The sequence below is a fragment of the Salvelinus alpinus genome, chromosome 21 (assembly GCF_045679555.1).
Source record: "Salvelinus alpinus chromosome 21, SLU_Salpinus.1, whole genome shotgun sequence".
Classification (NCBI taxonomy): Eukaryota; Metazoa; Chordata; class Actinopteri; order Salmoniformes; family Salmonidae; genus Salvelinus; species Salvelinus alpinus.
Window position 1 is genome coordinate 36,431,797 of NC_092106.1, and position 15,341 is coordinate 36,447,137.

Here is a 15,341-nt window from a genome sequence, read left to right on the forward strand (position 1 = left end):
GTGGGATATGGGTTATTTTTCACTTCCTAAGGCTTCCACTAGATGTCAACCGTCTTTAGAACGTGGTTTCAGGCTGCTCATGTGAAGGGGGGCCGGATGGGAGATGTTTGAGTAAGGGGTCTGCCTACAGCCTCGTTCTCAGTCATGCGCTTTTACTTGAGAGGTTGCTCTCGTTCCAGTGCATTTGTACAGACAATAGAATTCTCTGGTTGGAACATTATTGAACTTCTTTGATAAAAACATCCTAAAGATTGATTCTATACTTAGTTTGACAAGTTTCTTCGACCTGTAATATAACTTTTTGAACGTTTCGTCCGAATGGACCAGATCGCGCTTTTGGATTGTTTACCAAACGCCCTAACAAAAGAAGCTATTGGACATAAATGATGGACATTATCGAACAAAACAAGCATTTATTGTGGAACTGCGATTCCTGGGAGTGCATTCTGATGAAGATCATCAAAGGAAAGTGAATATTTATAATGCTTTTTATGAATAATGTTGACTACCCAACATGGCAGATATTTCTCTGGCTGGTTTGGGCTCTGAGCGCCGTTCTCAGATTATGCTTTTTCCGTAAAGTTTTTTTGAAATCTGACACAGCGGTTGCATTAAGGAGAAGTGTATCTAAAGTTTAATGTATAATAGCTGTATTTTCATCAACATTTATTATGAGTATTTCTGTGAATTCATGTGGCTCTCTGCAATATCACTGCATGTTTTGGAACTACTGAATCTAACACTCCAATGTAAAATAAGATTTTTGGATATAAATATGAACTTTACCGAACAAAACATACATCTATTGTGTAACATGAAGTCCTATGAGTGTCATCTGATGAAGTTCATCAAAGGTTAGTGATACATTTTATCTCTATTTGTGCTTTTTGTGACTCCTCTCTTTGGCGTGAAAAATTGCTGGGTTTTTCTGTGAGTTGGTGGTGACCTAACATAATCGTTTGTGGAGCTTTCGCTGTAAAGCATTTTTTATATCAGACACTGTGGCTGGATTAACGAGAATTTGATCTTTAAATGGTGCCTAATACTTGAATGTTTGAGAAATCCGATTTATGTGATTTCTGTTGATTTGTATTTGGCGTCCTGCAATTTTATTGGCTGTTGGCGAGGGGTTCCGCTAGGTTAAGCCATTTTGCCACAACTTTGGAAGTATGCTTGTGGTCATTGTCCATTTGGAAGACCCATTTGCGACCAAGCTTTAACTTCCTGACTGATGTCTTGAAATGTTGCTTCAATATATCCACATAATTGTCCTTCCTCATGAAGCCATATATTTTGTGAAGTGCATCAGTCCCTCCTGCAGCAAAGCACTCCCACAGCATGGATGCTGCCATCCCCGTGCTTCACGGTTGGGATGGTGTTCTTCGGCTTGCAAGCCTACACTTTTTCCTCCAAACATAACGATGGTCATGATAGCCAAACAGTTCTATTTTTGTTTCATCAGACCAGAGCACATTTCTCCAAAAAGTACGATCTTTGTCCCCATGTGCAGTTGCAAACCATAGTCTGGCTTTTTTATGGCAGTTTTGGAGCAGTGGCTACTTCCTTGCTGAGTGGCCTTTCAGGTTATGTCGATGTAGGACTCGTTTTACAGTGGATATAGATAGTTTTGTACCTGTTTCCTCCAGCATCTTCACAAGGTCCTTTTCTGTTGTTCTGGGATTGATTTGCACCTTTCGCACCAAAGTACGTTCATCTCTAGGAGACAGAACGCGTCTCCTTCCTGAGCGGTATGACGGCTGCGTGCCCATGGTGTTTATACTTGTGTACTATTGTTTGTACAGATGAACATGGTACTTTCATGGTGTTTGGAAATTGCTCCCAAGAATGAACCAGACATGTGGAGGTCTACAATTCTTTTTCTGAGGTCTTGGCTGATTTCTTTTGATTTTCCCATGATGTCAAGCAAAGAGATACTGAGTTTGAAGGTAGGCCTTGAAATACATCCACAGGTACACCTCCAATAGGCTAATTGCCATCATTTGAGTCTATCAGAATCTTCTAAAGCCATGACATAATTTTATGGAATTCTCCAAGCTGGTTAAAGGCACAGTCAACTTAGTGTATGTTACTTCTGACCCACTGGAATTGTGATCAAGTGAAATAATCTGTCTACAAACAGTTGATGGAAAAATTACTTCTGTCATGCACAAAGTAGATGTCCTAACCGACTTGCCAAAACTATAGTGTGTTAACAAGACATTTGTGGAGTGGTTGAAAAATTAGTTTGTAAACTTCTGACTTTAACTGTATGCTGAGCACTTGTTGGCTACTTTATCTTCAATCTGCGGTCCAACTCATCCCAAACCATCTCAATTGGGTTTAGGTTGGTGAATGTGGAGTCAAGGTCATCTGATGCAGGACTCCATCACTCTCCTTCTTCATCAAATAGCCCTTACACAGCCTGGAGGAGTGTTGGGTCATTGTCCTGAGAAAAACAAATGATAGTCCTACTAAGCGCAAACCAGATGGGATGGCGTATCACTGCAGAATGCTGTGGAAGCCATGCTCATTAAGTGTGCCTTGAATTCTAAATAAAGCACTGACAGTGTCACCAGCAAATCACCCCCACACCATCACACCTCCTCCTCCGTGCTTCACGGTGGAAACCACACATGCGGAGATCATCCGTTCACCTACTGTGCGTCTCACAAAGACACGGCAGTTGGAACCAAAAATCTCAGATTTGGACTCATCAGACCAAAGAACAGATTTACACCAGTCTAATGTCCATTGTTCATGTTTCTTGACCCAAGCAAGTACCTTCTTATTATTGGTGTCCTTTAGTAGTGTTTTTTTTGCAGCAATTTGACCATGAAGGCCTGATTTTGACAGTCTCTTCTGAACAGTTGATGTTGATATGTGTCTATTACTTGAATGTCTTAAAGTAATGATGGACTGTTGTTTCTCTTTGCTTATTTGAGCTTTTCTTGCCATAATATGGACATGGTCTTTTACCAAATAGGGCTATCTTCTGTATACCACCCCTACCTTGTCACAACACAACTGATTGGCTCAAAAGCATTAAGAAGGAAAGAAATTCCACAAATGAATTTATTAACAAGGCACTGTTAATTGAAATGCTTTTCAGGTGACTACCTCATGAAGCTGGTTGAGAGAATACCAAGAGTTTGTAAAGCTGTCATCAATGCAAAGGGTGAATACTTTGAAGAATCTCATATAATATATATTTAGAATTGTTTAACACTTTTTTTGGTTACTAAATGTTTCCATATGTGTTATATCATAGGTTTGATGTCTTCACTATTATTCTACAATGTAGAAAATGGTCAAAGTAAAGAAAAACCCTGGAATGGGTAGGTGTGTCAACTTTTGAGTGGTACTGTAGTTTAGCGCAGAAATCGTGGTAATTAATGACCATAATCCATTGCGTGTCTGCTTGAACTTGTCCGGTCTGTGCGGTGCAGACACGGAGACTGAGGGAAGAGAGAACCACGTGATGGAGAGGGATAGAAAGCGGTTGCTTTGCGTATCTGAAAATACATGATCTAAGTGAAAAGTACACCCTGAAAAAAAAAAATGATAAAAAGAAATACACTACCATTCAAAAGTTTGGGGTCACTTAGAAATGTCCTTTTTGAAAGAAAAGCACATTTTTTTGTTCATTAAAATAACATCAAATTGATCAGAAATACAGTGTAGACATAGTTAATGTTGTAAATGACTATTGTAGCTGGAAATGGCAGATTTATCTTATGGAATATCTACATAGGCGTACAGAGGTCCATTATCAGCAACCATCACTCCTGTGTTCCAATGGCACGTTGTGTTAGCTAATCCAAGTTTATCACTTTAAAAGGCTAATTGATCATTAGAAAACCCTTTTTCAATTATGTTAGCACAGCTGAAAACTGTAGTGCTGACTTTAAAGAAGCAATACAACTGATCTTTAGACTGGAGCATCTGGAGCATCAGCATTTGTGGGTTCGATTACAGGCTCAAAATGGGCAGAAACTAAGATCTTTCTTCTGAAACTTGTCAGTCTATTCTTGTTCTGAGAAATGAAGGCTATTCCATACGAGAAATTGCCAAGAAACTGAAGCTCTCTTACAACGCTGTGTACTACTCCCTTCACAGAACAGCAAAAACTGTCTATAACCAGAATAGAAAGAGGAGTGGGAGGCCCCGGTGCACAACTGAGCAAGAGTACAAGTACATTAGAGTGTCTAGTTTGAGAAACAAACGCCTCACAAGCCCTCAACTGGCAGCTTCATTAAATAGTAGCCGCAAAACACCAGTCTCAACTAGAGTTCCGACCGATTATGATTTTTCAACGCCGATACCGATACCGATTATTGGAGGACCAAAAAAAGCCGATACCGATTAATCGGCCGATTTTTATTTATTTATTTTTATATATATATTTTTTCCCCCCATTCATTTGTAATAATGACAATTACAACAATACTGAATTAACACTTATTTTAACTTAATATAATACATCAATAAAATCTATTTAGCCTCAAATAAATAATGAAACATGTTCAATTTGGTTTAAATAATGCAAAAACAAAGTGTTGGAGAAGAAAGTAAAAGTGCAATATGTGTCACGTAAAAAAGTTCCTTGCTCAGTTCCTTGCTCAGTTCCTTGCTCAGAACATGAGAACATATGAAAGCTGGTGGTTCCTTTTAACATGACTCTTCAATATTCCCAGGTAAGAAGTTTTAGGTTGTAGTTATTATAGGAATTATAGGACTATTTCTCTCTATACGATTTGTATTTCATATACCTTTGACTATTGGATGTTCTTATAGGCACTTTAGTATTGCCAGTGTAACTGTATAGCTTCCGTCTCTCTCCTCGCTCCTACCTGGGCACGAACCAGGAACACATCGACAACAGCCACCCTCGAAGCAGCGTTACCCATGCAGAGCAAGGAGAACAACTACTCTAAGTCTCAGAGCGAGTGACGTTTGAAACGCTATTAGCACGCACCCCGCTAACTAGCTAGACATTTCACATCGGTTACACCAGCCTAATCTCTGGAGTTGATAGGCTTGAAGTCATAAACAGCGCAATAGCTGCTGGCAAACGCACGAAAGTGCTGTTTGAATGAATGCTTACGAGCCTGCTGCTGGCTACCACCGCTCACTCAGACTGCTCTATCAAATCATAGACTTAATTATAACATAATAACACACAGAAATACGAGCCTTTGGTCATTAAAATGGTCGAATCCGGAAACTATCATTTCGAAAACAAAACATTTATTCTTTCAGTGAAATACAGAACCGTTCCGTATTTTATCTAACGGATGGCATCCCTAAGTCTAAATATTGCTGTTACATTGTACAACCTTCAATGTTATGTCATAATTATGTACAATTCTGGCAAATTAATTACGGCCTTTGTTAGGAATAAATGGACTTCACACAGTTCGCAATGAGCCAGGCGGCCCAAACTGCTGCATATACCCTGACTGCTTGCACGGAACGCAAGAGAAGTGACACAATTTCCCTAATTATAAGAAATTCATGTTAGCAGGCAATATTAACTAAATATGCAGGTTTAAAAATATATACTTGTGTATTGATTTTAAAGAAAGACATTGATGTTTATGGTTAGGTACATTAGTGCAACGACAGTGCTTTTTTCGCAAATGTGCTTGTTAAATCCTCTCCGTTTGTCGAAGTAGGCGCATCGATTATATGCAACGCAGGACACGCTAGATAAACTAGTAATATCATCAACCATGTGTAGTTAACTAGTGATTATGTTAAGATTGATTGTTTTTTATAAGATAAGTTTAATGCTAGCTAGCAACTTACCTTGGCTTCTTGCTGCATTCGCGTAACAGGCAGGCTCCTCGTGGAGTACAATGAGAGGCAGGTGGTTAGAGCATTGGACTAGTTAACTGTAAGGTTGCAAGATAGAATCCCGGAGCTGACAAGGTAAAAATTTGTTGTTCTGCCCCTGAACAAGGCAGTTAACCCACTGTTCCTAGGCCATCATTGAAAATAAGAATGTGTTCTTAACTGACTTGCCTAGTTAAATATCCATCTTAATCTTTTCTTTTTTATTGGCAGTCTGAGATATGGCTTTTTCTTTGCCACTCTGCCTTGAAGGCCAGCATCCTGGAGTCGCCTGTTCACTCCCCCTTCCCCCCAAACTACTACCTGCGGCTATGACTACCATCTTGGGACTTTTATTAATTGTTTTGTTCAGTGTTATTACAACGTTCAACCCACATAGTGCATTTAATGTGTAAAAACATTATCAAAACTGAAATCGAAAACTGATATTTTTTTTATAGAATGAACCAAAACCGAACCGATTTCAAAAAGCATGCTCAGCACTACATGGTTCTCCATTGTAGCCACTACACGTCTCCTGTGAGACATGGTTCTCCGGGCGATTTCCATTTCCAATAAAGTATAGGGTCCATGACTTGTGTTTACAATGAAAGATTTGAACAGTCAGTGTCAGGGTGCACTTTGTTTCTATGAGCGATGAAGAACAACGTTTAAAAGCTTGTCTACTTGGACTGTTCCCAAGGTCATTCTAAGAATACAATTAGGCCTTTTGGAGCAGATTGACATCAGATGTAAGTGTTCCTGACGTGTCGTGTAATCCAGCGTTGATTGCTGTTTTAGATTTCCCACAGAAGGTTGTGCCAGCCAGGGTTGTGTATCTGCGAGTGTGTGTGGCACAGCTCATCCCTCAGCTGTGTGGGTGGGTGGCTGGGCAGTGTTCCGGTCAGTGGTCTAGGTGCCCTTGTGAACAGCCCTCATCAATCACCAGCTGAATTAAGTTTTAAATAGATTCATTAGGATCCCTGTCAGTCGCTGGGCGTCTCTGTGTGACGCGGTAGACGACACGCGTCCACAGGGGAACACAACACTGCATCCCTAATTCACCGTTAGGTTAATGGGTTGACGGCTAGGTGACCTAACTCCATTTCTCCTCCCTCTCTTTCTGTTCTGTCTCTTAGTCTCTGACTAATGTGTTATGGGACTCTCTTACTGTCCTTTCATTCATTCCTTCCACTCTGTGCCTGGGATTCTTCTTTTTCTCTTCCCTCTCGCTGTCTCACTTGGTTTTATTTGTGAGTCAGGGGAAATCTTGCCCTCTCTTCACTGTGTCTCTGAGCCAGTGTCTCTTGTGTCCTTGGCAGTCATGAGGAAGTTGATTCTGTTCTATAGGCCCTTATGGGAGTAGCTCCTCTGACAGACTAATGTGTTAGTGTCCCTGTTTTCCTAATCGCCTGCTCCTCTGTCTGCTGTCGCCCCTCTCTGACAGACTGTCATTGTCCCTGTTTTCCTAAACGCCTGCTCCTCTGTCTGCTGTCGCCCCTCTCTGACAGACTGTCATTGTCCCTGTTTTCCTAAACGCCTGCTCCTCTGTCTGCTGTCGCCCCTCTCTGACAGACTGTCATTGTCCCTGTTTTCCTAATCGCCTGCTCCTCTGTCTGCTGTCGCCCCTCTCTGACAGACTGTCATTGTCCCTGTTTTCCTAAACGCCTGCTCTTCTGTCTGCTGTCGCCCCTCTCTGACAGACTGTCATTGTCCCTGTTTTCCTAATCGCCTGCTCCTCTGTCTGCTGTCGCCCCTCTCTGACAGACTGTCATTGTCCCTGTTTTCCTAAACGCCTGCTCCTCTGTCTGCTGTCGCCCCTCTCTGACAGACTGTCATTGTCCCTGTTTTCCTAATCGCCTGCTCCTCTGTCTGCTGTCGCCCCTCTCTGACAGACTGTCATTGTCCCTGTTTTCCTAAACGCCTGCTCTTCTGTCTGCTGTCGCCCCTCTCTGACAGACTGTCATTGTCCCTGTTTTCCTAAACGCCTGCTCTTCTGTCTGCTGTCGCCCCTCTCTGACAGGATTTTGGGGACCTTCAACGTCTCCCTCTCACTTCCCCCTTGGGCAAGTTCCCCTTCTTCTTCGGAACAGCCATCTTTGCCTTCGAAGGCATCGGAGTGGTAAGTACTCTTCAACAACTGGGACTCTATTTGCCCAAACCCTTATGTAGTTAGAAACACCTGATTGGTTCCGGCACTTATGTGACCAGCTCTGGATTGGATGATGATTGGGGACCACGGGCCACGGCTGCAGTTAAAAGCCTTGAACACTGCATGGCTTAGAGAATGTTCAAGCCAAGGATAGTATTAGTGTTAATGTCATATAATGGGTGAATAGTGAGGATGATGAGATCACATACTCATCTTACCCTCAGCGTGGTCGTTAACAAGAGGATGCATCTGGTTTTCAAGGGAAATGAAAAGAGAAGCCTGACTTCCGCTTTTGGACGTCAACAAGTCGACACCACTCCATCTAAACTCCTCCTCCACATTTACTGGATCGGATGAACAGTGTGAAAGTGAACCTCCCCCGGCATTTAATTTTTTTCTCATCAGGAGTAGAAAGAACAACGCTGCTCAGGTGTGCCTGCTACGTTAGGTTAACCTTAGCTAGGTTAAATGCTGACCTCCGATGAGAGGGTTGAAGAATGGAAAAGTCCAATGATAACTCCTGGTGAGAGGGTTAAACTGGGCTAATCAGAGGGTTAAGCTGACGCTAACCTTCAGCTGGAGCTGGGGATTCAGCTGGAGCTGGGGTTCAGTGGGGATGGGGATTCAGTGGAGCTGGGGATTCAGTGGAGCTGGGGATTCAGTGGGGATGGGGATTCAGTGGGGATGGGGATTCAGTGGAGCTGGGGATTCAGTGGGGATGGGGATTCAGTGGGGATGGGGATTCAGTGGGGATGGGGATTCAGTGGGGATGGGGATTCAGTGGAGCTGGGGATTCAGTGGGGATGGGGATTCAGTGGGGATGGGGATTCAGTGGGGATGGGGATTCAGTGGAGCTGGGGATTCAGTGGGGATGGGGATTCAGCTGGAGCTGGGGATTTGATGGGGATGGTGTCCTGCAGATAAGGATAAGTGTGTGTGTGTGTGTGTGTGTGTGTGTGTGTGTGTGTGTGTGTGTGTGTGTGTGTGTGTGTGTGTGTGTGTGTGTGTGTGTGTGTGTGTGTGTGTGTGTGTGTGTGTGTGTGTGTGTGTGTGTGTGTGTGTGTGTGTGTGTGTGTGTGTGTGCGCCCGCCATGGGCATGATGATGTATGAGGTGGTACCACGGTGTGTTGACAGAGGGGCAGAGGAATACTCCCTGACCGCCGCTAACCCATTAATCAGCCAACCGGTGGGCACAGGGTGATGGCCGACACGTCACCACGACAACCCGACAGCCAGGCCCCTCCGGATCAGCACATCTCCTTACAGAGGGAGGAAGAAGAAGAGAAGAGTACAAAATAAGAGAGAAAGGTTGTGGAGAGAATTGCTGACGCTGCTCAGATAGGATAGATGACCAGGAAGGAAGAATGAATGATAGCAGATAAAGTAAATAAATAATTGAAGTAGTTAAGCCTCCTCCAGTTATCCCGTTCCACTCTCTCTGAGTGCCTTCTCTCTCTCCTCTCTCTCTGGTAGTGATCCACGACCATATGGGTTCTCTCAGTCACCCTGACAGGGTAATTATCCGCCTGGGGATGTGATCTTCACACCATTCCCCTGGGATAAGCAATGGGGAAGGGAGAGAGCCGGCCTGAAACGGGTGTCACTGGGCCAATTGGTAATAACTGATTGGCCGGCGCTGCTGCCAGTAAAAGCGTATCTAACAGAGGGAAGGGGTTGGGTTAAATGCGGAAGACACATTTCGGTTGAATGCGTTCAGTTGTGATTTAGGTGTCCCCTTTCCTTTCCCACATCTCCAGTAGGTACTTGACTTCTGTTAGCTCGAACTATGGTTCCTTCTAGCACTAAAAACTGGGCCAAAGTGCTTTGGTGTGCTTCTCACTTACTGACATACCTTTATCTGTACATTCTCCACCTGTCTCTCCAGCACAAAGTTCATAAAACAGAGAACTAGTTCAGCTCCCTGCAGATACTCTTGGCGCTAATGCTAATTGTGTTGGCTAGGCCAGCTAAAGCAACTTTTAGGTGTTTTGGCTTTGGGCTTCAGGGTTTAAAGGAAGGTTATTAAGCTGGGTTGCAGGTTTCTTTCCAAACAATCATCTAAACCACCTTTAATCCTCACCTTACCAGAAGATCTCTCTCCCTCCTCTCAAGGATAAACTAAGACTGTAAGTAAGTAAGTATTTTAAGACGGTAGATTAGCGCAAGGCTGTGTGCTGCACCTTTGGATGCCTCTATTTTTGATTCCAGGGAGTTTATAGGTAGTGTTTGATTCCAGGGAGTTTATAGGTAGTGTTTGATTCCAGGGAGTTTATAGGTAGTGTTTGATTCCAGGGAGTTTATAGGTAGTGTTTGATTCCAGGGAGTTTATAGGTAGTGTTTGATTCCAGGGAGTTTATAGGTAGTGTTTGATTCCAGGGAGTTTATAGGTAGTGTTTGATTCCAGGGAGTTTATAGGTAGTGTTTGATTCCAGGGAGTTTATAGGTAGTGTTTGATTCCAGGGAGTTTATAGGTAGTGTTTGATTCCAGGGAGTTTATAGGTAGTGTTTGATTCCAGGGAGTTTATAGGTAGTGTTTGATTCCAGGGAGTTTATAGGTAGTGTTTGATTCCAGGGAGTTTATAGGTAGTGTTTGATTCCAGGGAGTTTATAGGTAGTGTTTGATTCCAGGGAGTTTATAGGTAGTGTTTGATTCCAGGGAGTTTATAGGTAGTGTTTGATTCCAGGGAGTTTATAGGTAGTGTTTGATTCCAGGGAGTTTATAGGTAGTGTTTGATTCCAGGGAGTTTATAGGTAGTGTTTGATTCCAGGGAGTTTATAGGTAGTGTTTGATTCCAGGGAGTTTATAGGTAGTGTTTGATTCCAGGGAGTTTATAGGTAGTGTTTGATTCCAGGGAGTTTATAGGTAGTGTTTGATTCCAGGGAGTTTATAGGTAGTGTTTGATTCCAGGGAGTTTATAGGTAGTGTTTGATTCCAGGGAGTTTATAGGTAGTGTTTGATTCCAGGGAGTTTATAGGTAGTGTTTGGCCTCTTACCTCTAACTCCTCCATCAAGTCCAGGGCAGTTAGCAGATGGATACAGGCCGTGGGTGAAAGTCTTTGGTGAATTTGTTAAAGTTTTCTCCTCTGGCTCCAGGGAGGGGGGGAGGGTGAGGGCGAGAAAAGCCCCCAAAAATGTAGTCCGGCACAGAACAATTGTTCTAATCTTATTTTAAAGAGAGACCGCTACTTGTGGCTATTGACACAGGCTCCCTGGTTCTCTTGGCAGGTTATTTGTATACTGTGTAGATAGGCTGTTTTGTGCAGAGAGATTTCCATGACTTTGATCTCTCCACTTTCCCTGGGCTTTGCTTTCTATTTGAACGGAGAAGGCGTTGCTGCTTATTTGTGTCTTCACGCTACAGTAGATCCAATGTGCACCCAGAGATCTGTTGCCAGTGATCTACTCCTCTGATTTACATAATACTGCTCTGGGTTCCGTTTAATTCAGAGAGCCACTCTGAAGAGAGAGAGAGAGAAAGGACATTTTAAACTACATCTGTTAAAGGACAGTTTTTTTTAACCAAATTAAAATGTTTGTTATAAGGGTCTAGACACTTTTTTTTGTAATTTCACTTGGTTTTGAGAAACTTACCCCAACTCGTGATACTCTTCCTCGTTGCTTGTTCTGCAATATGGGGGCCACAGATAAACATGAACAAAGGCTGCAAAAACACCCAAATACCTTTTCTAAACTGCAAAGCTCTAAGTATAGTGACGCAGGTCTTTTAGATGTTGTACACATGAAATTGTCATTCCAAACTTTATGTGCAACGTTATATTCCATTGTGTTGCCCCTCGAACGATACCCCTCTGTACAGCTGGATAGGGGAAACCGCTGTAGTCGTACAAAATAATATAACGTTGCAGATAAAGTTCGAAATGGCACAATTTTGTGTCAGACCCTCAGGTTTAGAAATGCATATCTGGTTTTCATTATCTTACTTTTCTCTCTTTCTTGTTCTCTCCCTCTCCCACCCTCTCTCTCTCTCCCTCTCCCACCCTCTCTCTCGCCCTCTCCCTCTCCCGCCCTCTCTCTCTCCCACCCTCTATCTCCCTCTCTCTCTCCCACCCTCTATCTCTCCCTCTCCCGCCCTCTCTCTCTCTCTCCCTCTCCCGCCCTCTCTCTCTCTCTCTCTCCCTCTCCCACCCTCTCTCTCTCCCTCTCTCTCGCCCTCTCCCTCTCTCGCCCTCTCCCTCTCCCGCCCTCTCTCTCTCCCACCCTCTATCTCCCTCTCTCTCTCCCACCCTCTATCTCTCCCTCTCCCGCCCTCTCTCTCTCTCTCCCTCTCCCGCCCTCTCTCTCTCTCTCTCTCTCGCCCTCTCTCTCTCTCTCTCTCTCGCCCTCTCTCTCTCTCTCTCTCTCTCTCTCCCGCCCTCTCTCTCTCTCTCCCTCTCTCGCCCTCTCTCCCTCTCTCGCCCTCTCTCTCTCCCTCTCCCGCCCTCTCTCTCTCTCTCCCTCTCCCGCCCTCTCTCTCTCTCTCCCTCTCCCGCCCTCTCTCTCTCTCCCTCTCCCGCCCTCTCTCTCTCTCTCCCTCTCCCGCCCTCTCTCTCTCTCTCCCTCTCCCGCCCTCTCTCTCTCTCTCCCTCTCCCCCCCTCTCTCTCTCTCTCCCTCTCCCGCCCTCTCTCTCTCTCCCTCTCCCCCCTCTCCCTCTCTCCCTCTCTCCCCCCCTCTCTCTCTCTCTCCCTCTCCCGCCCTCTCTCTCTCTCTCTCTCTCCCTCTCCCTCCCTCTCTCTCTCCTCTCCCTCTCCCACCCTCTCTCTCTCTCTCCCTCTCCCGCCCTCTCGCTCTCTCTCCCTCTCCCGCCCTCTCTCTCTCTCTCCCTCTCCCGCCCTCTCGCTCTCTCTCCCTCTCCCGCCCTCTCGCTCTCTCTCCCTCTCCCGCCCTCTCGCTCTCTCTCCCTCTCCCGCCCTCTCTCTCTCCCTCTCCCGCCCTCTCTCTCTCCCTCTCCCGCCCTCTCTCTCTCTTTTCTAACAGAAATGCTGACCTAGTAAGTGCAACAGGCAAAAAGGTTTTCCCCTCGGTCTCGTGTCTTAATCTGTTTTCCAGAGCCCCCTTTCTCCTCCGTGGCTCACCTAATTTCTTTGTCTTTAATGGCAGGTCTAGTATTTTCCTATGGCCTGCCGGAGACACTTCTTTTGAACTAAAATTCTGAGGCTGAAGCTTCAGCTGGCCAGCCTGATCGATTGAAATTCCAGAATGACAAATGTAGCAGAGGACATAAATATTGCAATTAGGGATGGGGATTCGGCTCCTGCCTCAAACCAGGGTTTTATTGGGCTGGGGGTTTCTTAAAGGGTTTTTCGGGTGTGGAGGCTGACTGTTATGTAATGCTAATACATACATACACTGTGCTTGGCTCCTCTACCCAGCGCTGCCTGCTTCTCTGCGCAGGAGGTGAGCTCTGCAGAGGGCTGATTGAGCCTTGCTCACTGTAGGTTTCTGTATAAATAGACTTCATCTAATACCCTTGGCCTGGGTGGTAATAAAGGAAAAATATATATATAAAAATATATATTTTTTGCTGAAACATATATGGGGGATTGGAAGTGATGTAGACAATTACATTGGAAGCTACAGTCTATCTGCAATACTAAAACTGATCTACACACTAAAAAAATGAATATCTATAAAAAAATGCCCCCGGCCAAGTTTGTGTTGAAACCACTGGTACGTACGTATGTATTCATACATATAGACATACACATAGCTACCTACACCCCACATGCAATGCAGGCGCTCTTACTAACGTAGGCTACACTCTCTTACTTATCCATATTCATGGACACACACTGTTCAGTAATATACATGGACAGGACGTATGTACACAAGCACATCCCAAGCTCATTTTGACATGTATCATAGCATGCCCATTTACACCCAAACAAAATCCAGTCTCCACATATGCAAACACACTTTGTCTCTGTCACACTCTTTGCCTGCTCTGCGAGTGATGTATGAACAGATCCACAGCCTCATTTTGCGCGCACACACACGCTATACTCTGGCCCAAGACTAACAGTAGAGAAAATCTGCCTAGGGTGATGTAATACCGTTCAGTAATATAATGTGAAGCGATCATGTCTTACTGGTAGCAGGGACCTTTGACCACTTCTCTCATTACAAGGGTATTGTGGCCAACCTGAGGTCAGCAGTAGTTAGTTGAGGTCTCAACCTTTTGGCATAAACACAAAATGGCTGTTGGGTTGCTGTGGTGCGAGAAAGACGACACAATGACTCAGGTGATTGGCTTAATGCTGCTACTCCTGATTTGTTGCAATGCGCGGTTGGCGGCAGGTGATTGGCTGGGAGATAATAGCTGGCTAGGCCTCCCTTCCCTACTGACAATCCCATATTGCCCTCTTCATTGCCTTAATACTAAATTGCCATCAATTAACCTTTAATTAACCTTTAATTGATGACAAATTAGTTGGATAGGTCAATGAAGGAGAACTGTTGTCATGACTACAGGCAGAGAGAGAGAGGCTGTTCTTTAGCGTTGTGTGACTGCTTAATCTGCCTGCATATTAGCCGCTCGAGTGCTAAGGTAGTGGCGAGAGCGTCTAACCGAAGGGGAGAGGGGGGCTGATGAACCAGTTTCAACCTCAGTGTCGGACGGACGCCTTGAGAAAGAAATGACTTATCACTTTGATATTCATGGTCAAGAACACATATTTGGGGGAATTAATGATGATTATAACATTTCAGCACTGATAAACTTCAAATAGTTTAGTGTCCTCATTGAATATTTTTTGTCTTTCATCTGACCTTGTCTCTATATTTGCTTTCATTTTCTCTTTCTGTTTCTCATTTACCATGCTCCTCTACCCAGTCTACTGCTTTATCTTCCCTTTTCTCTCTGTGTCTCTCTCTCTGTCGGTCTCCCTGTGTGTGTGTTTGTCGGTCTCCCTGTGTGTGTTTGTCGGTCTCCCTGTGTGTGTGTGTCGGTGTTTGTCGGTCTCCCTGTGTGTGTGTGTCGGTGTGTGTCGGTCTCCCTGTGTGTGTGTGTCGGTGTGTGTCGGTCTCCCTGTGTGTGTGTGTGTGTGTGTGTGTCGGTCTCCCTGTGTGTGTGTGTGTGTGTGTGTGTCGGTCTCTGTGTGTGTGTGTGTGTGTGTCGGTCTCCCTGTGTGTGTGTGTGTGTGTGTGTGTGTGTGTGTGTGGGTGTGTGTGTGTGTGTGGGTGTGTGTGTGTCGGTCTCCCTGTGTGTGTGTCGGTCTCCCTGTGTGTGTGTCGGTCTCCCTGTGTGTGTGTCGGTCTCCCTGTGTGTGTGTGTGTGTCGGTCTCCCTGTGTGTGTGTGTGTCGGTCTCCCTGTGTGTGTGTGTGTGACGGTCTCCCTGTGTGTGTGTGTGTGTGTGT

The 15,341-nt window shown here is 44.7% G+C and overlaps 1 protein-coding gene across 6 annotated transcripts in view; it reads left to right on the forward strand.

Moving 5' to 3' along the window:
* The window catches only part of slc36a4 (solute carrier family 36 member 4), a 224,474-nt gene that overhangs the window by 22,658 nt on the left and 186,475 nt on the right, over positions 1–15,341 (forward strand). For 5 of the 6 annotated variants that reach the window (XM_071357905.1, XM_071357906.1, XM_071357907.1 and 2 more), the window contains exon 9: positions 7,856–7,954. The exons of the other annotated variant lie outside the window; for it this stretch is intronic. In XM_071357905.1, the coding sequence (XP_071214006.1) occupies positions 7,856–7,954 (99 nt within the window). The remainder of the gene's footprint in view (positions 1–7,855; positions 7,955–15,341) is intronic. 6 annotated transcript variants of the gene reach the window in all.